At 45.7% G+C, this 25,624-nt stretch overlaps 3 protein-coding genes across 11 annotated transcripts in view; 2 read left to right on the top strand and 1 right to left on the bottom strand.

The window, feature by feature from the left end:
- SLC39A13 (solute carrier family 39 member 13) overlaps positions 1 to 4,508 on the top strand; it is a 126,370-nt gene extending 121,862 nt beyond the window's left edge. For all 8 annotated transcript variants that reach the window (XM_086893996.1, XM_086893994.1, XM_086893990.1 and 5 more), the window contains 3 exons: positions 26 to 158; positions 293 to 392; positions 1,832 to 4,508. In XM_086893996.1, coding sequence (XP_086750122.1) covers positions 26 to 158; positions 293 to 392; positions 1,832 to 1,907 — 309 coding nt within the window. In that variant the 3' untranslated portion in view covers positions 1,908 to 4,508. The remainder of the gene's footprint in view (positions 1 to 25; positions 159 to 292; positions 393 to 1,831) is intronic.
- Positions 4,509 to 6,733: 2,225 nt separating this feature from the next.
- On the top strand, positions 6,734 to 18,241 carry LOC111930164 (transmembrane protein 178B-like). 2 transcript variants are annotated; one of them, XM_086893997.1, is made up of 4 exons: positions 6,734 to 7,197; positions 13,938 to 14,051; positions 15,269 to 15,406; positions 16,565 to 18,241. In XM_086893997.1, the coding sequence occupies exons 1-4, from the start codon at positions 6,816 to 6,818 to the stop codon at positions 16,807 to 16,809; spliced, it is 879 nt and encodes a 292-aa protein (XP_086750123.1). In that variant the 5' UTR covers positions 6,734 to 6,815; the 3' UTR covers positions 16,810 to 18,241. The 2 variants fall into 2 exon arrangements, with proteins under 2 accessions (XP_086750123.1, XP_023783802.2); XM_023928034.2 differs by lacking the exon at positions 6,734 to 7,197 and adding an exon at positions 12,716 to 13,017.
- Positions 18,242 to 18,679: 438 nt separating this feature from the next.
- On the bottom strand, positions 18,680 to 25,597 carry PSMC3 (proteasome 26S subunit, ATPase 3). Its single transcript, XM_086893987.1, has 12 exons — positions 25,345 to 25,597; positions 25,171 to 25,251; positions 22,347 to 22,472; positions 21,512 to 21,616; positions 21,358 to 21,420; positions 20,800 to 20,937; positions 20,530 to 20,673; positions 20,157 to 20,305; positions 19,566 to 19,662; positions 19,270 to 19,415; positions 19,021 to 19,102; positions 18,680 to 18,899 (listed from the first exon to the last, which is right to left on the bottom strand). Exons 1-12 carry the CDS (start codon positions 25,369 to 25,371, stop codon positions 18,789 to 18,791), a joined length of 1,269 nt encoding a protein of 422 aa, XP_086750113.1. The 5' UTR covers positions 25,372 to 25,597; the 3' UTR covers positions 18,680 to 18,788.
- Positions 25,598 to 25,624: the final 27 nt, after the last annotated feature.

Raw genomic sequence — 25,624 nt, 5'->3', positions numbered from 1 at the left:
AACTGTCAGCTCTTGGTTTTCTTAGGTTGGAGACTTTGCAATCCTACTTCGGGCTGGCTTTGACCGCTGGAGTGCAGCCAAGATGCAGCTTTCCACAGCTCTGGGGGGAATTCTAGGAGCCTGCTTTGCAATATGTTCTCAGTCACCAAAAGGAGCAGGTAAGGTTCCCTGGGACCTCTGTAGAAATGGGGGGCAGGAGGCAGTGCTTGTCATCCTTGTGTATCTTCTTTCCCTTGTGTTGTCTCCCATGGCTCTGTCTCAGTAATAACCAAAGCTTTCTGTATTTGTGCAGGAGAAACAGTAGCCTGGATCCTCCCTTTCACTTCTGGAGGATTTTTGTACATTGCCTTGGTAAATGTTGTGCCTGATCTCCTGGAGGAAAAGAATCCTTGGTAAGTGCTCCCTCCTGTTCCTCTGCAGCAATTCGTGCTTCCAGGGGGCAGGGATATATCCCTTCCCTGTGCCTCTTCTGCAAGAGTGTGAATGCCAGCATTCCAAATCCTATGGACAAGACTGGACTCAAAATAGACTGCTGTGCTATTTATTGCATTTGTGGGACTACAAAGACCCTCTGTAACACAAGAGCTTTCACCTGGGTGAGTCCCAGAGATTGTGCTGGCAAGGCCAGCTAGAGCAGGTTCCTGGGAAACATGTCCAGTAAGGACACCACTGCCCAGTCTGTTTTCAGATTCCAGCACATACTGGTGTAGAGACTGTCTGAATCAGGGCCCCACAGAGGTGTTTATGTTTGATAGCCACATCTGAATCTATCATTCCATGCTTCTCTCATCCTTTTCTGACCCTATCCATTAATTAGGGCCTCTGCAACCTCTTTTTGGCAGCAGTGTGCAGAGTTTGACTGTACTAAGTGATGCTTCTTAATATTTGGTTTTTACACTCTTGCTTGTTGATATTTTTTTTATTAGGTATCACTGTTGCTGTGTGAGTATAAAATAGTTTTCTTCTCTTTATCACTCAGCATTTCGTAGTCTGTCATTGTATTCCATCTCAGACATCTCTCTTCTGCACTGGTATATATATTCCAATATATTTGGGTTTCCTTCATGTATTATTTTAGTTTCTTGCAGTTTAATTAAGGCTGTAGCAGATCCAAATCCAGCTGTTCCATAGCAACAGCCCTCTCAGATCTGCTGGCAGAGCTGCCCCTGAATGTTCCCTCCTATTTTAATTGTAATAAGACAAGTAACTTTAGTAATTTAAATAAGATGCCTTGATTCACCTAGTTAATTTTGACTGAAACAGTGCTCAAAAAAAGAGCTCCACAGTTCTATCTGAAGAGATTGGAACTTTTTGTGGAGAAGTGTTAATTTGGGTTGGTAACCTCTTGTGTTGGCAGAGGTTGTTGGCAGAATATGCAGAAGTGGGCTGCACACAGTCACTTCAATCCAACATAAACCCAAGATAGTGCTAAAAGAATGGCCAAATTTATGGTTTTTTTCCTGTAACTATAGTTGTTAGCTGGATGAGTGTCTAAAGTGTCTGTGCACATGCTGCATAAGTGCTGGTTTCCTCGTGAGTGAAAGGACATGAATATGTATCTGAGTAGCTGCATGACTGAATCAGCTTGAATTGATTTGGAAGCCTGGAGCGGGGCCTTGCAGCTGAGTGGAACAGCTCCCTGCCAGTTTATAGACAACTTCTTTGCTGGAGGTGCTGGGAGGGTCTTATCTGTGTTAGTGACTTCATACAGCTGTTGTGTTCTCTACGTGGTAGATTTGGAAGGGCAAAGAACAAATCATTGGAGAGCTCTGTGCAGCTGCCTATGGGGATTGATCTATGGCTCCTTTTAATTTTGCTGTTTCTTTCCCAGGAATTCCCTGCAGCAAATTCTGCTCCTGTGTACGGGCATTACAGTCATGGTGCTACTCGCGCTCACAACTGAGTGACCTCTGCGCAGACCTCGTGATGCCTCCCAGAGCCACCACAGTGACTCTGAGCTTTACAAAGCAATAAGGAACACTAATGTTACTTCCTACGTGTGTGTGCGCAGATCTGGCTGCTAGTATGAGAAGCAGGTGAGAGAGAGGTCTGGCTGTGCAAGACTTCATTCCCTGGCTCTCCTATCCCTGTTCTGCTAAAATCCACACATGAGGGCTTCTGTTCTTTTTTTGTTTGGTTGGTTTTTATGGGGCAAAAGATACACTGGGCAGAAATGAACTGAACAACTGCTCCACTTATGAGTGAATGATGTTTCATTCTGATGGAACTGCACCTCCCAAGCTCTTGCGTGAAAACAACAGAGGTGATTCCTGTTGCTGATGAAGATAAAGGATTTTTCCTACTGCTTTAAGGGCTGGAGGCAGAACAGGCATGACAAAGCAACAATAAACAGCTTTAGCCTGGACCCCTACCCACGAGAAGTTGATGGTGCTATGAGATAGAGGGGAAGAGACCCTTTCCAACTTGATCTCCAGCTGTTCATTGACACTACTTGTTCCTAAAGGTAGTATTGGCCTCAGCAGTCCAGCTCTTTTGGTCTATTTTGTTTACACTGAAATTGAGCCAAAAGCTTGAGGCACTTTAGGGTAGGTCACTACAATTAAATGACTTAGCTTGGAGACTACTTGCCTCAGCCCTAATAGCCAGCACAGCCCAACTGTTTATCTGATAAATGATCAGTAAATGTTTCTTCAATTGCCAACTACCAGCTCGCTCACATCTGCAGGGAAAGCCATGTAGCTGTTGTGACTGAGCTCCCTCTCCTCATAATCATCAGTTGAACATGCCTCTGAGCCTGCTCATGAGACCTGGTTCATGCACCATCTGCCCCACACCGTGTTTCAGAGCTTTCTTCAGGTGTAGCATGTTAGACCTGCCGAGCATGCTGCTGCACCTCTAGACTGTCATGGCAGAGGGGCTTGAACACTACAGCCTGGGCAGCAACTGAGAGCTCCTGGTTACCTTTTCCTCTGTTCAGTGTAGACTATTTAAGAGCATACTGTAGATGGTAGCCTATTTCTGGGGTTCTTACCTCACAGTGGAGCTCGTCTGTTGAGGACGAATGAATAATAGATATTTTAGATGGGCAGGTTGAAACTGCTGGTGATAATATTTTTAAGTAAGGTGAGAAAGGGATATGAAAGGGTGACAATAAGTATGCTTTAAGAGGAGTTTTCTGTTATGTGATGCTTGGGATAAAATTTTTGGCAATTTGAGACCAATAAAAATAAATAAAATTTCTAGTGCTTTCCTCCATCCTAGCTTACAGGGCTGACCAGGCCATAATTCCACAGGGATGTTTTATTGCCACAGAGATGTGCAGCTGCTTGGTCATCCCTTCTGTAGAACTTAACTTTGCTCTGCTTAAATTTGTTTAAAAATAGGTCTAATTGAACTAGCAGAGTCACTGAACACTAAACAGGTGCCACAGTGTGGTTTACACCAACTTAGCTCAGTCTTTTAACAGCTTTTGTGAAGCAGTACAGCTCTTCAGTCTGCCCAGGGCCTTACCAAGAGGGCTCATGCATTAGGAGGGCGATTTGGGTCAGAGCAGCAAGGCAGGTATGCTGCCCACAGCAGAGGCATTACTTCCCTAAGAGATTTCTGAACTGTTGACACAGTTCTTTTTTATGACAGCTCCTGTCCTACTTTTCAGTGAATTCTGGAGAGCTCATGCTTGCAGTTCTGTCTGCCCAGGAACTGCTGTCAGAATTTTTTTCAGCTTTCCTTTCCCTGGACTTATGTTCATAACTAGTTTCACTGCAACAAGGAGGGAGGCTTAGTGCAATTGTTTATTCCTCTTAACAAAGTTGCCTTCCTGTGCCAACTACTCTCTCCATCATTCAGTTGTCCTGTGGTCTGAAGGGTAGCATCCACTTCCTGCTTTCCTGGAAGGATGATTAATCCAGTTAGCCTGCAGGGACTGGGGGAGTATGCCAACCCTCTGGTTCTAGCTTTGGGGGTTCCTCCTGCCCAGGGACTGCAGCTAAGCAGACCCTGTAACAGGGCTCTGGAGGAAGCAGGCTTGCACAGAAAGCTATGCCTGCTGTTTCTCAAGATGTCTTTCCCAAAATAAGGCTGGCATTTAAGTTGAGGCATTGCCAGGTGAGTGCCCATGAGTTGGCGTTGTTGCATCAGCACTGAGCTTTGCCAAGACTGAAAACCACAGTCAGGATTTTATACTCAGCGTTCAGGAATGTGAAGTGGATGACACTGAAGAAAGAATTTCTGAGCTGTTTTTCTTGGCTGCTGTCACAGGCATGGATAGTCTGTGGTTCTTGGGAAGATACCCTGGTAGGAGGTAGCATGGGGCTTGTGGGAGGGAGGGGTACGATAGATTTCTACTGCATCAGCCCTGGGGCTGGGGATTGAGAGCCTTGGGAGGAAATGGAGCATCACTCCACCACATTTGTCACTTTTGGAAATGCAGAGAGAATTGTATTTTCTAGCTCTATTTTTTCAGCTGCTCTTATGCATTTTCCCCCTTCATCTGTATTGGTCTGCTCTGTACGGAGACAATAGAGATGAAATAAATGGTTTTCCATGTCGGTTTGTGTTGTTGGGTTATTTTGTTTGGTTGGTTTGGGCTTTTTTTGAAGTTCCTACTTTCCTTTGATTTAAAAACTCAATTCAAATTAAATTTAAATTACAGACTCATATCTCTGGTTTAGTCTAGAGCAGTCTGGACTCTGCGTTGCTGTCAGACTTTCCCCAGACTTTCACAGTTGAAAGAAAAAGTTCTATTCCAGTTTCTTCTTCCTGCTGTCATGGAACTGTTGTCCAGGAGCAGTGTGGTAGAATCATAATTCTTGACTGCTGCTCTGGGTTCCCTGAAAAGCATCACTACGTAAGTTTCTCCTCTTTCAGGGGAAAGCTTGCATGGTAACTTTATCGTTCAGAGAGTTTTGTAATCATACTTGACTGTAATCAGTTACTTTTTAAATCAAAAATCCTCAAGGCCTGTCTGGTTTCAGTTAATGCTAAGCTGGATACCTGCCATTAAGGACAAAGGTGCAGTCTTCAAATGTTCTGTGTTCCAGTTGCCCAGAAAGGACAAAAAGGAAATTCTCTACCCTTCAAAAACATGGGTTCAGAAAATGTCTTACCCCACACTTCATTTGGAAGATTTTCAGCTATAAATGGTGCATCTATATCTCTTCTTACCCAAAGTCTTCTTAAAAAGAGGGAAAACCACAACCCAAGAGCTGGAAGAAGATGAAGGCAGGTAGGTGATCAAGGGCATGATGTCACAGTCTGTGGATTTTTGCCAGTAATCTACATTTTGGAATCTCTGTCCCTGGATTTACCACACTGCACTCTTGGGCTGTGCTGGTACTCCTGCCCTTAGGGCTGTGCTATGAGCCTCTCTCCCTCATCCCTTTCTCCTTCTCAAAAGTAATCAAAATTATCATGAATATGTTTCACAGGCTCTGGGAAGGATGGCTCTGACACAATTGCAGTAGCACAGAAAGGAGAATAATTAGAGTTTCATTAATGGGAACTTTCTAAGATGATGGTGTTGCTGGAGCCCTTGTCTTCTGAAACTAGCCTGAGGAGCTCACATGGAGAGTAGGGTGACATAATAGGATTGCAGATTTAAGAAATGCGAATATTTGGATCTTTCTGGGAAAGAGCTATTACAATTGAAGGATTTTCCATGTTAGCTAGAGCAGTGATTGTATTTAAAAATTATTTTTCTTTCTTGCTGTGGAAGACTTAATTTAGCTGGTAAGTGTAAGAAGATTCTTTTGACAGCAGCCCTTTCAATTTGTCTGCCTTGAAGGCACTAGTGTGCAGCTGCATGGATGGTAATCCCATCTGTCCAGTGCAAACTGCGGAAGAGGATCATGCAGAAATGTGGTTAGAGCAAGCTTTAGCTGTGGCTGCTGCGTGTTTCCACCAGGCAGAGTGCTCAGGGGAGATAAGCAGTACTCTGTTCTGGGCAGTGTTGCTGGCAGAAGTGCTGGGGACGGTGTTTAGGTTGTGCTTAGACACCAAGAAGTGGCAGGAGGGAAGGATCGGAATCTCCTACAGTTTGAGCATTTTCTCCTGGGAACCAATTAAAACTACTTTTAATAAAACAACCCCAAAGCTAAGGATTTCAAAATTGGACATTAAATTAGTAGTTTAGGCATAGCATATCACTAGATCATTTTATCTGGAGAATTGATTAGACGATGCCTTAACAACTGACAGTGCTGCAGCTGGAGCAACAAGTCCTATACAACAAGCGGGATCAGAAGGGATTTTGTGCCCCTATAAATGATGCATTTAACTAAGGGATGGATTTAATCCGCTTCTCATTGCATAAAATAGATGGACATCTTTCAGCTTTTTCAGGCCTTATTTTCCATTAACTGATAATGAAGGGTGGGGTGGAGGAAAAGTCATAATCCAAATGCCAACAAATGATGTTGCGGGGGGTGTTTGTATTTCGCGTAGCTTTGAAGAACTGCTGGCTCCCGCGGCCTGAGCAGGGCCGGCCTCTGCCCTTCTGCCCTGGGCAAGCCAGCAGGACGGCGGCCAGGCCAGAGGAGGCCGCGGAAAGGCTCGGAGGGTCCGCTCACCCGTTCCTCCGGTCATCCATCCCCCGGTAGCTGTCCGCGGCCACCCCCGCACCGCCTCGGACACGGGCCCTCGGTCCGTGGAGCAGGAGCCGGGCGCCGCGGCGGGGGCGGCTCCGGGACCCGCGTGAGGCCGTGCCCGGGGGATGCGGCGCTCGGGGACCGAGCCCGGCTGGGAGACGCGGCGCGGGGGGCGCGGGCCCCGAGTCCCTTCCGGGGGCGGTGCCGCGGGCGGCGGCCCCAGCCGGGCTGCAGGGAAGCGCCCGCCCCTGCCGCCCCCGGCGCGGTAAGATGGCGGCCGCGGCTCAGGCGCTGAGCGGCACCGGGCTGCTCCTGGCCGCCGCCGCCCTCGCCCTCCTGGCCGTGGCCATCGGCACCGATTCCTGGTACGAGACGGACGCGCGGCGGCACCGCGAGCGCTGCCGCGGCTTCGGCCACAAGCGCAGCGACCCGCCCGGCTCCATGTCGGCGCCCAGCTCGCACCTGCCGCTCCGCGCCCGACCCCCGCGGGCGCTCCTGCCCGGGCGCCCCCCGGCCCCCGCCCCGGCCGCCGCCGCTTCCGCCGCGCTGGACTCGCACTGCGGCCGCCGCTTCAACTCCACCGTCTCGGGGCTCTGGAGGCGCTGCCACCGCGCGGGCTACGAGCCGGACAGCGAGGAGCTCATCCGGAAAGGTGCGGGGGCGGGGGGCGGCGGCGGCCCCGCCGCTGTCCGTGGTGCTGAGCGCGGTGCCGGAGCGGCCCCGCCGGGGCTGCGGACGGGGCGGCGGCTGCCGCTGCCGGGGCGAGACCGGGCCGGCGGGCGGGCGCGGATGGAGCCCGACGGAGCCGTGGCTCCCGGTGCCCTGGCGTGCGGGAAGCGGCGAGCGCGGCCCTGACCCCATCCCGGGGTCTTGTGCGCCTCCCTCTCTGCTAAAAATGCTGCAGTGCTGGGTGGGACCGCGTCCTCAGAGAGCCCCTTCGGGGGCCCAGCGCAGGGCCTGATTCTCGGTGGGCGTCCTCCTAACCCCGACGCTTCCTTCCAGTTGAGTGCTGAGGAACGTGCGGTGTTGTCTGTAGCGCTGTGATTTTTGCAGCAAGGTGAAAGGGACCTGTTGTTCCCGTTCTAGCATGGGGGTGTTCTCATTGCTGCAGTAGATTGCCAGGCTTTCGTGGTGGCAGATGTCACTCGGGGCCCCCAGGGTGACGGGAGAGAAAGCTATGGATCTTCTACTATTGTGGCACATGGTGCAAAGCCAAGCAGGCCATGAAGTATAAATAAAAGTCCTGCATTTGGTGGTATAAATAATGTAGTGGGCTGACCCATGAAGTCAATGGGTTATGTATGGTTAATGGTAAATAGCAGGACTTAGTGTTCCAGCAGGTACATATTAGCACAGAGAGAGTAGGAGTTGGGAAAAGTGCTTCCATTGAGGCACAAAATGGAAATGCTATCTTAAGAAAGTGAGAGCAGTTCTTCAGCTTGGCTTCCAACTGTGACGCCAGTCCTGCACAGCAGAGGCTGGATAGACTGGCACTGTGAATCTCAGCTCGTCTTTGTCCCTTCTTTCCAATGCACAGCAGTGACTCTTACTTCTCAAAACTCTAGTGCTGTGTGCTTAGCTTCTTTCCCTGTTTATTCTCCTAGGATACATTTTATGTGATTTAATTTTTACTTCTATGCTGAACTCCTTTTACTAAAAGGGAACTCATTAATTTCTTTCTATTAATTGTGGCTGTCATGTAAAATATTTATCTATTTTTTTGCTTCACATCAAGCAAAAGGCTTTCAGCTCCCACTGATATTAGCTAAGGGGTGGGAAGAATACTAGTTTGGTCCTCAATACTTCTCTTTCTGAGGTATTTTCCCACTACAAGAAGTCACACAGACAGACTAGAGTCTGCATTCTACATTCTGCAGAGCATTACAGGGTGGTGAATGGTGTTCCTCAGTGTTAGATGTGTAAAACTGGAAGGACTCTAAATTCAAAATGTTTTCTGTCTACTTCATTTTGCTTTTTTTCCCAGCTGTTCTAATAAAAGACCTTGCCTTTCCCTACAAAAAGCCTTGCTCCCCTTATATTCTTTGCCTATTAGGTCTGCATTTGCTACTGTAAAGATTTATGTGTCATCTTAGAGAGGGAAATTATTAATAATAGTTCTTGTAGAATCAGATCTTTAAATAGATATGACTCTCTTATCCCTTCTCCTGACCTGCTTTACTAGCAGCCTTTCCTTGTTCCCACTGTGTCTCTTTTCTCTGACAACTGTGATTAAGCAGCCTTTTCTGACTGATGGTCAGGTGTGGCTGCATCTGAGCTGTTCTCTCAAGCAGGATATCTGGAGCTTCTGAAAGGAAAGATAAGGTATTTTTTCTCCTGGTGTGACCTGAAGATCACTACTGTGCACTGCTGAAAGTCCTACTTCCTCCTCAATTTGCATTAAGTTTTCAGCTACCTCTTTGGTGATTGTGTGATGCCCTTCTTTATTCCTAGTATTCCTTAATCTAGATATTTTTATGGTCTTTTAGTGACAGAAGAGTAAATCTTATTTTTTTCTCACAGTTCTATGATAATTTTGGTTTGGTTTTATAGTCTCCATTTTTTCTAGTCTCTCTGGAGTAAGATTTCTTTCCTTTCTGCATCTCTCCTGAATTCTGAATAAATTACTTAGGTAGTCCATAAATACACTTACCCATATAGATAATTCCATGGATTTCTAGTCCTGTATTTATCTACTGCTATTAATACAAAGCAGTTTCATGGAAACTTGCATACTTGAGCATTGTAGCTAATGATGCATATCCAAGCATCCATTTATATATCTAGGATATTAAAAAAAACCAAAATATGTTCACTTCATATATTTAAAATGAAAAAACAAGTCAGAAAATGTAATGCAAAACTGAGAGGTGGGAAATGTTTAAATGTAAGATGAGAATGATATGTGAGAATTTTCTTAAAATGCAAAATCACTATTTTGGAACTGTGAAAAAATACACAGTTTCATTTAAAAAATACAATTAAAAGGCAAAAGAAGAAATAATGTAAAAACCACATAGGGGAAATGGAGGTTAGCAATCAGTAAGAGATAGAAGCCAAAGAACTGAACCATTTGGTGAGGAAACTGAGAGGATCTCTGTTTCTGAGTGTAAGAACATGAGCACTACACATCATCTTGTAGAGCCTATGCTACGTGGATTCCACATGCAATAATTGATGCTACAACAAAAACCATTTACATGGACTGTTCTTAAGTAGTAAGGTCCTTCAGGGATTTATTACATCTTGTTTAGGGGTCTTCTCTACCTATTAGGAGAGTAAAATGGTGACAGTAGAAAATGATGAATTGGGAAAGATCCATTCTAACAGGCTGCTTTGGGTAGCTTGAACAACATGCACTTTAAAATCCCTAAACTTTAAAATCCCTAAACTGAGGGAATTAAAAAATAAAAAGTTCATCACTGTTGATAAAACATGGATTTTATTGCTTTTCAGGCTTAATCTGAAAAGTCTCTGAGGTGAGACTGGTACATCTCATATATACTGAAAAGACTTCTTGGTACCACAAAGTAGTTGAGAAAGTGAGGAGAACCTGCTCAGTCCTGGTGTCTGTATTTCCCATTCCTTCTGACTGATGATAAATTGGAAGAGTTATGGGATTGCCTGTAAGGTCTGTAGAGGATCTAGTGGCATGTTTCATAAACTTGATCTGTTTGGTCATGGCCCTTGGTAAGTATGATCTGTCAGTGTGACCCGTAAGAGTTCTTGTGGTATTTCAAAGGAAGGTTGATTTATTTGATCTGGTGGCCCTTGGGTGACGATGTGGACTGAGTGAAAGCATGGCTGTGATGCTCCTCGCAGTCCTGGGAAGAAATGGTAGGAAAATGCCAGGAACCTTCAATGGCCACTTGGTCCTGAGGCATGAGGGAGGGGAGGGCCAGGCCTCACATGGTATTTAGTTGTTAACTGGCTGTGGCTGCTCATGGGCAGGAGGGGGTCTCTCCCAGCTGTGTGAGAGTCAGACTGCTCTGATACTGGGCCACGTAGCAGAATTGAAAATGAACTCCTCAATTTCTTCATAAACCTCTGGCACAATTTGTAAAGAAAACCCTCATGTCTCAAAGTTGGAGACAAAAACTAAACTGAAAGTCAGGGTGTGCTAAACCCAGGATTAGAGACTGAATGTATCACAGCAGGGTTGATGCTCCCATGTTTCTAGCAGTTTAGGAACAAGGGGCCTTTGCTCTTCCTGGGTATCTGGCTAGTCTAGCAAGCATCCTCTGACCTTTCCCATCCTTTGTGTTCAGTCAGGAGATTGAATCCAGAGAGAGACACTCACATGTACTCCTCCAAGGGCTGTGCAAGTTCCAAGGGGAACCTGTCTGCAGTTGCAATACTGAGGGGTAAAAAAAACATGTTGAGGACAAGGTGTTAAGAAACAATGTTGGCTGTGAGAAGGCGCAGGAATGTGGCTGAGCCATGAAAGTGTCAGTGTGACATTGCTGGATGCAGTTCATTGCAGTTCATGTTTATTTTTTAATCAAGAAAATTGTACATGCAGTGTGACTCTCATGGCATTCTGTTAAAGCCCTTAGAAATGCTGGGATCCTGATTATGATTAGGATGTCCATCTAACCTTTTTCTTGGATGTGTGCTTTATGGTAAGCTAATGACCCATGCGCCTGTTTCCTTCTGTCCTGTATTCCCAATGTACTCGTGTGCCAGAACAGACAACACTCACTTGTTGTTCACCACATGACTCCATTCTATTCAAACCCTTGCCTGAAGGCAAAGGTTTTAATTTTTGCAGGCTTTCTTATGGTGCTTGTCTGAGTGTGTTGTAAACAAAAGGGAAATCACTTTGATAGCAGATTTCTGAAATGGAGGGCAGGATGCTATCCTTATTTTATAGACTGTGATTTCAGGTATGTAAGGCTCAGGTCCAAGGACTTATTGGAGTACCTTTGAAACACCTTTTACTTAACAATAAATTCTGGACTGCAAACCTGATTTTGATTTTTACTCTTTTTCTTGAGTACTTGGAGAACAAGGTGTTACATGACTTTAAATGCAGTCCTGTGGAGTACCTGGCCATATTTGAGTGCACGGCATCTCTGCAAGTGAGACCTAGAGATTTACTCAAAAAATGGGAAATACAAACTAGTGATGACAAATGCAAAATCGAGGTGCTGAAGGTTGCCTGGGTGTGTGTTAAAATTTCCTGGGAGAAAGTGGCTTAGGTATTCAGCTGAGAGATCACACTCACTGCTTCGCCGATTCCCTGTCTCTCTTGCCTGCCTATTTCAGATTTCCCAGCAGATCTACAGAAAGAGGCTTTCCTTGTTTTGCCTATAGTGGCTCACATCAGGGTGGGTCCAGCCTGTGCTCTCGGGAAAATGGAATCTTGTTGGAAAAACGGATTGTGCTGCTGTAATCAAAGGCTGTTACTGAGCCTATGGATTAGAGGTCAGCACTGAGCAAAAGCCCTGAAATCTATGCACTCCTGAGTTTTTTTGTTGTGCTTCTTTGTTTTGTTTTGGTTTTGTTTTTGTTTTTTGCAAACTTGCCGTTTTAGTATAATTGTATGTGCCACCTATCAGCAAAATCAGCACTTTGATTTTTGGGGAAGAAAGGATTAGGAGTACAGTTTTTAAGCCAGAGGTAGAATGAATTGATATCCAAAAATTTCTAAATAACCAGTTTTGTATGAGAAGCTGGAGAGGTTTTAGTTTTAGTTTACATGTTAAACTCTTGGAATAATGAAGAGCAAATATTTGTCTTAGTGACGTCTTAGCTGAGAAGCCCATAGCTTTGATCATAAGGGATGTACGTCTCTAGTCTTTGCTTTTTCTTTAATGAGCTATAAAAATAGTAATCCTCCCTCTTGTTTAAAATGCTGCTTCATATGTATTACTTTTATGATCAGGAAGTGTAAGTGCATCGATCATACTTTCGATGAATGCAGTGCATTATAATCTGAAATCTGATGTCTGTTTTTTCTATATACATCTTTCTCAGCACATGCAAATCATGTCCACATTGAAATTGAGTTCAGTCAGCAGTTACAGGTGAAATTTGATTAGGTACTGTGATGTGTTGTGTACGGCCTAAGTTCTTAACTCAGATGTCTGCAGCCTTTGCAAAGGAACTGGCACCTTCTGACACTGGCTTGTCTTGCTCAGGTGGCTCCCCAGCCTTGTCCTGAGGTAAATGCAAGGAGGGAGCACTGCTCAGCAGGAGAGGGCCACTGGCTGCAGGTGAAGGGCAGCACCTCTGTGTATGGTGTGCAGCTGGAAGTGCTCTGTGGTGCTGGGGAAGCAGCAGGGAGCCACAGCAAGGGAAGGGGTGGTGGGAAGCACAGCTGAGAATGGGAGCCTGCTTGAAATGGGAGGAAATTCAGATCACCTTTCCCTCCCTGACCCTATGGCTGGATGGAATTGCCAGGGCCTCTCGTATGTAGCTTCTGATTTTGTGAAATGGGGGCTTCCTCTTTGCAGGTCCTTGCAGAAACCAGGTCAGTACAGTCCCAGTGAACATTGTTAGAGAACAAAATCATGCTTCTCATTGCTATGGGAGCCACACAAAGCTCAGTTCTTCTCCTGGGTTTTCTAGGGTCTTTTGCAAAGCTGATCACTGAATCTGCAGCTCCCTGCTAGTGATTGTTCACCAGCTTAATTAGCTCATTGGCCAGTTGATTGTTTTTGAATGGTTCTTCTGCTCCAAAATTCAAATAGCAGTAATGACCCTGTAGCCGTTGTTTAAGAGGAATTTTTTGTACCATTTAGCTCTTTTACCTCTCTGGTTGCTCTATTCTACTCCATCATCCATGTTTATTCTCTCACATTTTCTAAATTAAAAATCCCTTTCAAGAAGAACATGCTTATAAGTTCACATTTACATCTGGGGTACATTTTCTTTAAGCTATAATGGAAACAAGCCTGCCTGGGTACTACTGTTCATTGAAAGTAAAGCAAAGAGCCAATGACTATTGGAGTGAGTTCAAAAGATTCTCCTATGCAGTTCACTTTCCAGCATTCATTCAAAATTTTCAAAGTGTTTCAATTCTGACTTCTTAGAGATGAAGCAGTCCTGTTGGTACTTGGCCACGTTCTTGTCTCCTTAGACATCCAAAAAGATCATAGTAGTTCCACTAGAAAGCTTTTAGAGGTGTTTTTCCTGACTGTCATTACTGTTTAACTTCCGCTGTTGCGACTTGGAGAGAGCACCTGGCTCCTGCTTTGCAGGTGTTTCTTTGTAGGTTCTCTCCCCTCCTAATCCCAAAGCCTTTGAAGTAAACAGCTCTTTTTTGGTTACATTTGCTCTTAGTTACTGAACTAAGGCTTCCCCTGTGCAAGCTCTGCTGGGCCAGCCAACTCAGCAGCAAGTGCAAGGCAGAGAGGTTTCATGCTGTTTCATACTGATGTCTCTTTACAGGAGTTATTCAGCGCTGCACTGCTGTGAAGTACCACTACACCTCCAGCTCTCTGCCTCGCAACTTACCCATCAACATCACCAACACCATCCGGCAGGATGAGTGGCACGCGCTCCGTAAGTAGCTCAGAGCAGGGCACAACAATGTTTGGACCACTAAATGCCTTAATGCCAGCTGAGGGCTCAGAATCACCTCATCTAAGCATGGCACTGGACTCTAAGCATAGATACAGACCAATTAGTGAGGAGTATGATTGGAAGGGGACATGAGATTTGGAGGGGCTTAAAGCTGGGAATTCAGGAGTACAGACGTGTAGTGAATGGCAAGGTGTAATCGTGTTCTGGATCTGGGCACAGACAGTTCCTAGCTGGCTTACTGCAAAGGTGCTGCATCATTGTATAGATCCTGTTGCAATTTTCTGTGTGCACACCAGTGACCTGATGCAACCCCCTGGAGACCAGTTCTTTTAGGGAACATCTCAGTTTTTCTTTGTCAGTTTGCAGCACCTGGACCACAAGCTGCCTCATGCCCAAGTCCTTCCCACACAGATAACTGACCTGTAGTCTGTGACTGAGAATGATCTAATCAGTTTTTTCTTCTCCCACTTCTGTTTTTTTTTTTTTTTTGTTCTATTGCTCACATAATTCAACATAGCCCCTGTCATGTGAGAGTCAGTGCCAAGGAAATCCTAGTTCAGCTGGAGACTGAACTAGGAGACAAGAACAGCAATTTTACTATGGATAACAAAGTGCTGTTCATGTCACTGGTACCCAAGCTTTTTCTTTTAGAGCTTGTTACTGGACTTGTTCCCATAATACTGTATTGATCTGCTGTCTGCTTCTGTCCTCCCACTATTCTTCTTCAGTTCACACTGTGTGCCTCCCATGTATTAATCCTTTAGTCCTCTCAAGTGTCCCGTTTTGCTTCTCTTGTTTCCATTTTCAGCAGAAAATTTTCTCCCCCAACAAACTCTATCCCAAAGAAAGATGCCACCTCCGAAAAAAATGAAAAGATAAAAATAGCCCTTGTGGTACTAACAAGAGTTGGTGATGCACCCCTTCTGTCCCATGCTGGGGAGTATTTGGCTGGATCAGGACAGAAATGCTCTCTAGTTGCACAATGCCCAGCAGAACAGAGCCATTTTAGATGGATTCCCTTATAGTTTTAGTGTAATGGGAAAACTATTTATCTCAAAGAAGCTACAGGAGAAGTCCATGGTTGAAATATAAACTTTAGAACCAGTAAATGCACATCTGTCTGGACTCTACCCTGGCTGTTCTCTCTAGGTACTGCCATCTTCATGTCTTGTCTTGCTTTTCTCCTTTTCCTTCAGATCTGCGCAGGATGACAGCTGGCTTCATTGGCATGGCAGTCTCCATCATCTTGTTTGGGTGGATCATTGGTGTGCTGGGCTGCTGCAAACAGCAGGAGCTCATGCAGTACGTGGCTGGGCTGCTCTTCCTAATGGGAGGTGAGAGCCTTTTGCTTCTGCTCCTCAAGTCATCACATTCAGTATTGCTGCCTTGCAAAAGTAACAGTAAGGTCAGCCCTCTAGGAGCACGTGAAGCAGTTACTGTCAGCACAGCGCAGTTACCACTTCAGCACTGGGCAGGACCTGTGCTTGCATGGGTATTGCATGTTTCAGTAGACCCCAGTCTGTGTGTATGAGCCTGCTGTGCTAGAGAGCTGGTGTGTAGCCACAGGGGCTATGTGCACAATGAGCAAGTCCTCTGGCTTGCTCCAAGCGTGCAGCCTGTGGCTCCTGTCAGACAGTTCAGCCCAGTTTTCCCTAGGAATCGTAACAAGCAAACATAAGTTAATATAGAGCACCTTTCTGGTACTCAAAGATGCTTAGATCTTCATGTAATGATGAAATCCAAACCAGCCAAACCTCAGAGGACCCTGGCCTGGTGATAAGGATGTGAGCTCAGTGCTTGCCAGGGGTGTTACCTCTGTTTGTCCGGGGTGGGAGCAGACTTTGTGTGGCCAAAGGTTTTTCCGAGCTTTGATTTTTCAACTTGAAAATGGGCAGTATAGACCTGGAGTCTAGTGTACTCTGGTGTATATTAGACATACAAGATAGTATGTATATTAGACATACTAGAGTGCCTTGTATCTTAGGATTTTTTCTCCTCTATATAGGTGTTCAGTGAATGTGTAGCAGATGACAAAAACCTGGGCATGCTTTGTGGGCCTAGGGTACAGCTGGCAGAAGTGTGGGTGTTCCTGGTGGAAACCAAAAAGTGCTGCACTTTGCAGCCCTGGGATTCAGTGAGCTAATTACCTTTCGTAGGAGAAACTGCCCAAGTACTGTCTGGAACCTGAAGACATTAGACATAGGAAGTAGTCTCAGGAGAATCAAAGCATAATGAACTATGACTGAGTTCAAAATTGCAATGAAAGGTGTTAAGGTAACAGTGGTTATTTGTGAAGTATCTTGTAGTCCTACATATCCTCCCTTTTTTTTCCTCTGCCTTATAAGGAGAATGGCTGGTAGAACTGCAGAAAAAAACCCAAGGGTAATTAATTCTTGATTTTGAAAATCCATGACTTTGAAAATACTGAGGGAAAAAGAGCATAATTAACCTGTCTGAGGGCAGTGTAGAACCCTCTTGCTTTTCTCCTGCAGGTACTTGCTGCATCATCTCACTCTGCACATGCGTAGCTGGGATCAATTTTGAGTTATCCCGCTATCCTCGCTACGTCTATGGGCTGCCAGAGGACATCAGTCATGGCTATGGCTGGTCCATGTTCTGTGCCTGGGGGGGCTTGGGCCTCACCCTGCTGGCTGGGTTCCTCTGCACATTGGCCCCATCACTCAACACCTCCCGGGCATCTGTACAAAAACCCAGACAAGAAAATGGGGCCGTGTGACCCCGGAGGGAGTGAGGAGAGACTCTGGAAAGCGCAGCCTGGGCAGAGCTGTGGGTTAACACCAGGAAGAGGTGGCATGTCAGCGTGTGGAGAGCAGTGCCAGAGCTGTTGAAATGCCAGCCCGTGGGACGCTGCTACAGCCTCCAGTCGCAGACACGGACATTGCAAAGTAACTCCAGGTTTGAATTATTGGCAACTTGATCATTGATGGTTTAAGGGGGACAGTTCTTTAAATTTGTTTTTCTTCTGTTTACAAGGGATTAAGTCCGAGGTTGTGTCTTTTTTTGTGCTGTTTTTTGAACTGTACCTCCATGGTCCTGTTATTGTCCAGTTGTAAGGGATGTTTACGCACCAACTCTATTGCTGCAGGTCTGTGTAATTCAGACCCAATTTAGGGCAAGGAGCTAAGTGAAGTTGGCTTGAACACTTTTGCAACATGTGGCATGTCTAGTGTTGGCTCAGGCCATCCTTTCCCAAAAGAACCTTGATCTAAGCTGAGGTTTAGGCCAAAGAATTAGCCCATTCTTAGTATTAATTTATTTAAATCAGAAACCTGTGCTATTCCATGCTGTGGATTCAGCTATTTACTCACTACTCAAAACTGTTTCCAAAAGGAGCTAGCTGTAACTGAGCAGCAAGACCCCAAGAAAACTTAGAGACTCTGGGAAAGCAGAGGAAAGTTTTTCTCAGCTTCTTACACAGTGAAGGTTACTCATTTGGCTAACAAACCTTTATTTTAATGGGGAGATGTATGCAACATGCAGCTTTTACTTATTCCACCAGAGGTACATTTTTCAAAATGTGTCATAGTTTGAGCTGCCAGGATCAACTTTCACTCCTGAACTACTGAACTAACTTGTGGGTGCAACTGCTGTGAAAGGAGATGAGTAATTCTCCCTGAGCTCAAATAACAGTACTGCTAAAATAGCAGATGTACAGCCCCCTCTAATATTAGTGTCCAAAGGAACCACAGTGTATTTTCCTCAGGAACGTGTGGCTTCTGCTCAGTTCTCCACTCACGCCCTTCCAATGTCAAATGCCCTGAGCGCAGCGTGTCAAGAACACGCGTGTTCTGCTGGAACAAGATCCCTCTCCAAAATGAGCACTAAGGACCTTGGTACCAGCACAAGTACTAGGGCTAACTCAGGAACATCAGCCAAAGTACTTTGGAGTGCATTTTTCTTTCATCCATCTATTTTTTTTTTTCCCTTCTCACATCCCTGCCCCTCTCCCAAGCATCTAAAAACTGCACAGGTAAAGATGAGATGGCCAGCATTTGGAGATGTTTACATTGTATTTAAAATACAATACAGTGGCATGTAAGATATTTAATGCTAAAGTCAGTGTATTTATGAAAAGTGTAATTTTTAAATGGAAGTTGTAATTCTCAACTGGCATTAAAAGTACTGAAAGACTTGCTCAGTGGATGAAACCTCGAGTTCTTTATGACTAATGACTGATTTTTCCAGAGAGCTCACATACATATACCAGCAACAGTCTTAAAGCTTCAAGAGCTAAATTCAAGTGACCAAGTTAAAACATCAATTCACGTGTGAGCTGTGTTCACCCTTGCAAAATTAATGTTCAAAAGTTTCAAAGTCTAACAAGGCTGAAGGCTGTTCACTGGCTGCACAGGCAAGAACCGGGGATGCTGTCTGAGCTGCAGATCATCAATGTCACAGTACACTTACTGCAGTGTAGCCTCTTGGTCCTCATGAGCGAGTATCAGAGCAGGGTTTAGTCCAGTTCTAGCTGAAGGAGGGTCCAAAGGCAGCATGATGGGCACTGTGGACAGGAGGCTTTTAGCCTTCCTGACACAGATGCAGAACCACCTTGTAGAGCAAGGGCAACATCCCCAACACATCACGGATTTGTTTTTAAAGGGAAAAAATGCTTTATTTTTTCCAGACAGAAAGTAAGTGATACAGTCCAGTCTACTCCTGTCCTCTGCCAAGGCCTCAACCTTAACCAGGCAGGGATCAGGCATAGTACTGCAGATTGGCTTTTTTCTTTGCTTGAACCTCCAGGATTCCTTCCATGTAGTCCTCGTGGGTGAGCTCTGTTGCTCCACGGCGGAGGGCAATCATCCCCTGCCCAATGAGACAGTATTTAGAGAGGGAATGTGAGCACCACACCAGTTCCAAATAATTACTCCACGCTAGCTTTCACATTTCCCTCCCATCAGTGCTATTCCTATGGAGGAATACTTACCGCTTCAACACACACAGCCTTGCACTGGGCTCCATTAAAATCATCTGTGCAGCGAGCCAGTTCCTCATAGTTCACATCAGGGCTGATATGAGCAAATGGGAAAAAAAGTCTGAGAGCATGTACCAAATAGAAAAAGCAATGCAGGGAGTTTCCTCAGCCCCACAGTGAGCTCCCAACAAGTGACTGCCAACCACTTCTCAGCCCTGAGGTACCATCCTGAGTGACAAAAAGAGCCCCAGAAGGCTGTACCTGACATTCATTTTGCGTGAATGAATCTGCATAATTCTGGCTCTGGCCTCTTCATTAGGCATTGGAAACTCAATCTTCCGATCTAATCGTCCAGAGCGGAGCAAAGCTGGGTCCAAGATATCAACCCGGTTGGTTGCAGCAATCACCTAGGTAGAAGTAGGATCAGCAGTGTGAGGCACCTGGAAGACAGGCCTCTTCTCCCCCAAGATTCACCAAGCCTCTTCCCCTGGACATTGTTTTCCATCCCCTGCTAGAGCACCCTGGACCTCAGCAGCACTTCCCTGCTAGCTCCCAACCTTGACTTGTGTGTTTGGCTGGAAACCATCAAGTTGATTAAGCAGCTCCAGCATGGTCCTCTGCACCTCTCGGTCACCAGCTTTCTCACTATCAAACCTGAGTGGAAACAAGAGTAAAACTATCAGTATGAACCTGACCACCCTGTCCCTGCTTTTAATCACATCAAAACACAGAATGACTGCAGTTCATGCTCCTTGGCTGAGATGTTCCAAATTTTTCCTTGAAACTACAGTCCTACTATGATGAGGACTGCAACTACAATAACTGTCAGCAGCATATAAGACTTATTTAGTCATTATAGCTGAATGGGGCTTATGTTGTCCAGGCAGAAGTAGTAAATGAGAGTGAACACCTCCAGGTGCCTACTGCAGTGGTCAGAAAAGGGTTTTATACAGCAGGAGTCTATCAGACAGATCCCAAGTCTGACAAACGTTGCTGCTGAGCCCAAGGATTGTGGCAATTGCTATCCATCTGTGACTGTCTTCACACTCTCTGAGTAAGCTGTGCTTTAAAAGGCTCTGCTTACATACACAGGCAAAGGAGGTTGCTAGGCAGCTCCCAAGAACTTTACAACATGGACTACAGCTCACCTTTTAGTGCCAATGGCATCCAGTTCATCAATAAAGATGATGGAAGGAGCTTTTTCCTTTGCGAGAGCAAAAGCATCGCGCACCAGCTTCGCTCCGTCACCAATGAACATCTGCACAAGCTGTGGACCCGCCAGCTTCAGGAACGTGGCCTGGGAAGTGAAAGAGAATCAATCCTAGGCCTCATTTCACAGCAGCATCACTTCTGAGTACTATAGGAAGCCCTTAATTAAAACAAGCAAGCAGGCAAATAGACAGGAAAATCCCAGCCTTTGTAACACCAATTTGTGTGTATGACCTTCTTCCCCTGGAGGTGTTCTTACTCTTTGTCAGGTACTATTCTACAGCAGCACACACTTTCACAGGTTCCTTTTACCTTGGTCTGGGCAGCACATGCTCGAGCTAAAAGTGTCTTCCCTGTTCCTGGAGGCCCATACATAAGGACTCCTTTGGGTGGCTGTATACCCAAATTTTCAAATTTCTCCTTATGATTCATTGGCAGGACAATGGCCTCCACGAGCTACAACAAAAGAAAAGTATTAATACATAAATCCATTCTTCTCCATAGATCCAGGCTGTCTGGTTTGAGTTGAAGTTCAAAGACTGTTGTCCACAGTCACACCAGAAACTATACATAAAGTATCACCTCTTGGATTTGTTTATCCAGCCCCCCGATGTCACTGTACTGCTCTGTGGGCCTCTCATCCACCTCCATGGCTTTCACCCGTGAATCATACTCAGTAGGCAGAGTCTCCAGGATCAAATAAGAGTCTTTGTTCACTCCCTGTAAACACAAGTCCTTTGCTTTTAACAGGTCCTTCAGATAGCATTTAATAAACATGCAAACAAAGCTGATTAACTAGACCTCAAGGATGCAGGAATGACCAGGTTTGATACTGGCATTCATCAAATCACCCCAGCTTGGCAGAGTGGACAAAGCCACTGTCAACCTTCAACTTTTTAAATGAGTGCTCCAGTTTATTTACAATAAAAAGACACAAAAAACTTACTAAGTGGTCTCTAAACTTTCAGCACCTAATTGTAGGTATAAAGGACACACACCCCAAACTGCTTTCCTTTACTACAAATCTAACTGAACCCATCTGGGTTCATTCCTGGACAGACTGGTCTTCTTCCTTAAAGGCAGGACATATGCAATTTTCTGGCCACCATCATATCTAACTATCACAATAGAATCACTCACCACCAGATCTCCAGGCTTCAACTTCTCAGCATCAACCAACCCAATAACAGGCAGGAAATATGTCTGTAAAAAAGAAATCAAGGTGAGCAAAATCAGATTTACCAGAAGATACTTTGCATCACACCTCACACCTGATTGGGCACATGGGTTTTACCTGACGTGTAGAGGTCTTGATCACAGCACACTTGCCCTTTCTCTGAGAATCCAGGTCAATGTTTGCTCCATCCTCCTCCTGGTCATTTGGGTCAACATCCAGCAGCTGAAAACCAGGGTGAAAGAGTTCAAGACAATGTAACCAGGCTAGAAGGATGATCCCCAGGATTAATGCTTCTAACATACATGAACAGAACTTTCCACCATCCATCAGCAGTAGAATCCTGAAAGCATTAAAGCCCTCCTGTAAAAATTCCTTTCTTCCTTTCCTTATGAAGCAGCATGGAACAGTGCATAGAAAGAAGTTCCAAAATTCAGAACGAAGTAGTAGCTAATGGCCATGATTCCTTCTCCCATACAGCAGCTCACATGAAGGCTTAAGCTCATTAAGTTTTAAAACAGTAGTACAAACCAATCCCATTTTTAATAGGAAATTATCAGCATTCTTTTTCCTATAATCAAAATTACTGAATTACAAAAAGAATGTGATGGAGGAACAGAGCCACTTGCTGTTTCACAAGTTCCAGAGAGCATATATCCAATTTTAGATGCTTAAGTTTACACTCAGAAGGGTTGTGTCACCCTCTGATGGTTGTTAGGTACAGATGAACAGTACCCAAAGCCTAAGGAACAACCCAGAGAACAAGTGGGCAAGAGACATATACTTGCAGGTCACAAATAACCAACAGAAAAGCATGGAAGTCCTGGCTCTGGCAGCATCAGTAGTCTGAGAATACTCCAGGTCTTGAATTCCTCATGAGTTCCCTACCCTTTTCCCTGACATTATAAAGTGCACACCCTTCTCATGTCACTATGTAAAAGCCTACCACCCTCACCTCAATAACATTGGAGACAAGATATGGCAGGGTTTTGTTCACTTTGATCTTCTCACTGTTCTCTTTGATCTTGTCTTTCATGGCCTGGAGCTCATGGGTCACTCTCAGTACCTCACTCTTCATGATCTGAAATCAGTACACAGAAGAAAGAAAAGGGAATAGTGTCAGGAGACTGAGGCAAGTAATAGATTATTCCAAAAGCAAACAGTTACAGGAATCTAAGTCTGAGGAATAAAAGGAAATGGAATACAAAAAAAAAAAAAAAAACCAAGCCAGCAAATCAGCCACAATTTTTTAGGAATCAAGGCTACACAGTCCATTCTGGTCTCTAACTCATCAATAACACCAAATGATTTCTTCCCAGTGTCACTTGGTAGCCTCAGCCTAATCAGTACAACAGCTTACAGGGTTGCAATGTGACCTACATAACAGTATGACCTAGATATAGCAACTATGGTTTGGTTTTGCTCTTTTAATATATACAGATACATAAGTAGCTACATATACACACCTATTTTAGTTATGTTTTGCAAGGTGGTTGTAACTAGATCTTTAAGGTCCTTTGCAACCCAAACCATTCTTTGATTCAGCCTGGAGAAGAGGGAGCTCCAGGAAGACCTCATAGTGACCTTTCTGTATTTAAAGGTGTCACGTAAGAAAGATGGGGACAAACTTTTTCGTGAGATCTGTTGCAACAGAACAAGAGATAAGGCTTACTTCAAGAGGGTAAATTTACACTAGATATAAGATTTGTTTTACAGTAAGGATGGTGAAACACTGGAACAGGTTACCCAGAAACATGGTGGATGCCCCATCCTTGGAAACATTCAAGACCAGGTTGGACAGGGCTCTGAGCAGCCTGGTCTAGGATGTCCCTGCTCACTGCAGGAGTTGGCCCTTAAAGGTCCCTTTCAACCCGAACTATTCTATGATTCTACGATCCTACTAACTGTAAGGAAAAAAAAACCCTCTAAGAAAGAAATGTATTCCCCATCCAACAGTGAGTACATTTACACCCAACACTAAGGTACCCAACACAGGTGTCTGCAGTGCTGTCTGGCTGACACTGAAAGGCCTTTCTGTCCCTTTCCTGGTTAGTCACAAGTGTGCAAATACACACTTTGGGATCCCCACTGAAGTGACTGGAGCACCAAGAGATCTCAGGAGAACTGGTCACACCTGAATTGATGTATGGGATTCTGTTCAATGGGGAAATCCACTCTTCACCAAGAAAGTATCTTTTTAAAAGTCTTTATGCCTAAGCATATACTGTGCTGTAACACATTTATAGGACAGAACTGTTACAGGAGCCAATACAGAGTCTGGTAAATAAAATGCAGAAAACTTAATAAATTTGTTTTAATAAAACAGCCTAAAAAACATTCAAGGAAAACTGCCTGAATGGAGGGTTCTCACAAACATTTTGCAATTATAATGCTCTTACTATAAAATGAAGAAGGCTACTCATACTCCTTACTGAATTCTGCATTTAAAAATATGACACATATTTACCTTCACTGTCTTTAAAGAATAATAAAGTACATTAGTTATTCAGAATTACACTGAAGCAGTGTAGGATGAAGTTACTCTGTAGAATTTATTTAATACTTTAACACTAGGCAGCAAACCTTCTAAATTTTTAAGTGCTCTTTTATGCAAAACATGTCTATCTCAAGACAGGTCTATCTACTTAACATCTTCATGAATGAACAAGCAAAAGGATGGCATGTTTTCTCATCATGTTTGCAGATGACACCAAACTGGGGGGAACAGTCTCTGCATTTAAGGGCAGAGGTGCCACATAGAAACCTGACAAAATACCAGCACACATGCAAAGCCCCACAGCAGGGAGGGAAGTGCACCTTGCAGTGACACATGGTGGTGACTGTCTGGCTGAGGAATGGACCTGGGGGTCTCCATAAGACAATAAACTGAACAGGAGCCATCGATGTGCCCTGACAGCAAGGGTGGCAAACTGCATCCTGGGCTGTACTATCAGGACTGTAGGCAGTAGATGCACAGAAATGTTCAGTCCCCTTTATTCAATACTTTCAGATCCTACCTAGAGCACTCAGTCCAGTTTTGGTGTCCCCCCCATACAGCAAAGACATCGATAAACTGGACTTGAGTTAAGCACTGGGCCACCAAGATGGCTGGGCCCTGTGAGAAACAGCTGATGGAGGTGAGTTTGTTCAGCTGGAGAACAGAACTTCTGGAGAAAGAGGTATCAGAGACTGAACCAGACACTTCACAGGCGTACACAATGGGCAGATGAAATAACAAAGACTGAAACAGGTGCAGCTCAGCCTGTATACAAAGCAAATCTTTATCCTCACGAAGTCTGTCAAGCAGTAGCACTGAACACCCTGCAAAGCGATGCAATATCTGCTTTTAAAGGTTTTCAAGATCCAGCCAGATAAAGCCCTGAGTAGCCTGGGTTATGGCTGACCCAGCTTTGAGGAGTTCGGCCCGAAGGTCTGCTCAAGTCCCTTCCAACCGGAATTACCCAATGATCCTACCTGACTCAGGCCACAGACTTCTCCCTCCCCTGCGCCTACGAGGCAGGGAGAGCCTGTCTAACTTTAGCTAAAGCATCCATGGCTGCGTCGAACAACCGGCCCCTCAGCTTCCTTGGGTCCGTGTTATTCCAGTGATTTCTTCCCTACCCTCGCGGCTCAGTATTCCTCAATCTGCTGCTCTCGATTCAATTAACCGTGTTTAATTTTTTGCTGTCCCCGTGGCTGAGCTAACCCGTCCGCCCCGAACGACAGCAGCACAGAGCTCCCGGGAGGGCGGCCCGGCCCGGCGCGGCCCCCGCCGCTACCTTGATCTCGCTGTCGAGGAGGCGAGTGCGCTGCACGATCTCTTCCGTGGACATCTTCAGCACCTCCTCGCCGACGCCGTCCTGTGGGGGGAACAACGGCAGCGTCACCCTCGGCCCGGCCCGCGGCTCGCCCCAGCCCCGCAGCCCCTGGCCCGGCCCGGCCCGGCCCCTCACCTCCGACTCATCCCACACGGACGCCATCTTTCCGCCGGCCCGCGGGCGCGCGCACGGCGCGGCGGGTTCGGGGCGGCAGATTCCGCACCGCGGGTTCCCGGCGGAGCAGGGCGGGGCAGAGGCACGGGCGGGACGTGCAGAACGGGCGGCCCGGAGGTTCCCCGCACCCTGCCCTCCCCCGACGCTGCCGCCGCCGCCCCGATCGCGGCCCCCGCCGCCCGCGGCCGTGCCGAATCTGCCGGCCGGGCGGGGAGCGGCCGACGGGTCACGTGCCGCCCCC

This window comes from Cyanistes caeruleus, chromosome 6 (assembly GCF_971803275.1).
Source record: "Cyanistes caeruleus chromosome 6, bCyaCae1.hap1.1, whole genome shotgun sequence".
Taxonomy (NCBI): Eukaryota; Metazoa; Chordata; class Aves; order Passeriformes; family Paridae; genus Cyanistes; species Cyanistes caeruleus.
This window is presented reverse-complemented; position numbering and strand designations above follow the sequence as displayed.

Excerpts from the sequence above, each read along its gene's own strand:
- LOC111930164 (XM_086893997.1), top strand. The coding sequence starts at position 6,816 with ATGGCGGCCGCGGCTCAGGCGCTGAGCGGCACCGGGCTGCTCCTGGCC. Across the intron at positions 7,198-13,937 it reads CGAGGAGCTCATCCGGAAAG|GAGTTATTCAGCGCTGCACT; the intron begins GTGCGGGGGCGG and ends GTCTCTTTACAG. Across the intron at positions 14,052-15,268 it reads GGATGAGTGGCACGCGCTCC|ATCTGCGCAGGATGACAGCT; the intron begins GTAAGTAGCTCA and ends CTTTTCCTTCAG.
- PSMC3 (XM_086893987.1), bottom strand. The coding sequence starts at position 25,371 with ATGGCGTCCGTGTGGGATGAGTCGGAG. Across the intron at positions 21,617-22,346 it reads TTGTCTCCAATGTTATTGAG|CTGCTGGATGTTGACCCAAA; the intron begins GTGAGGGTGGTA and ends CCTGGTTTTCAG. Across the intron at positions 19,416-19,565 it reads AGCCAAACACACAAGTCAAG|GTGATTGCTGCAACCAACCG; the intron begins GTTGGGAGCTAG and ends ACTTCTACCTAG.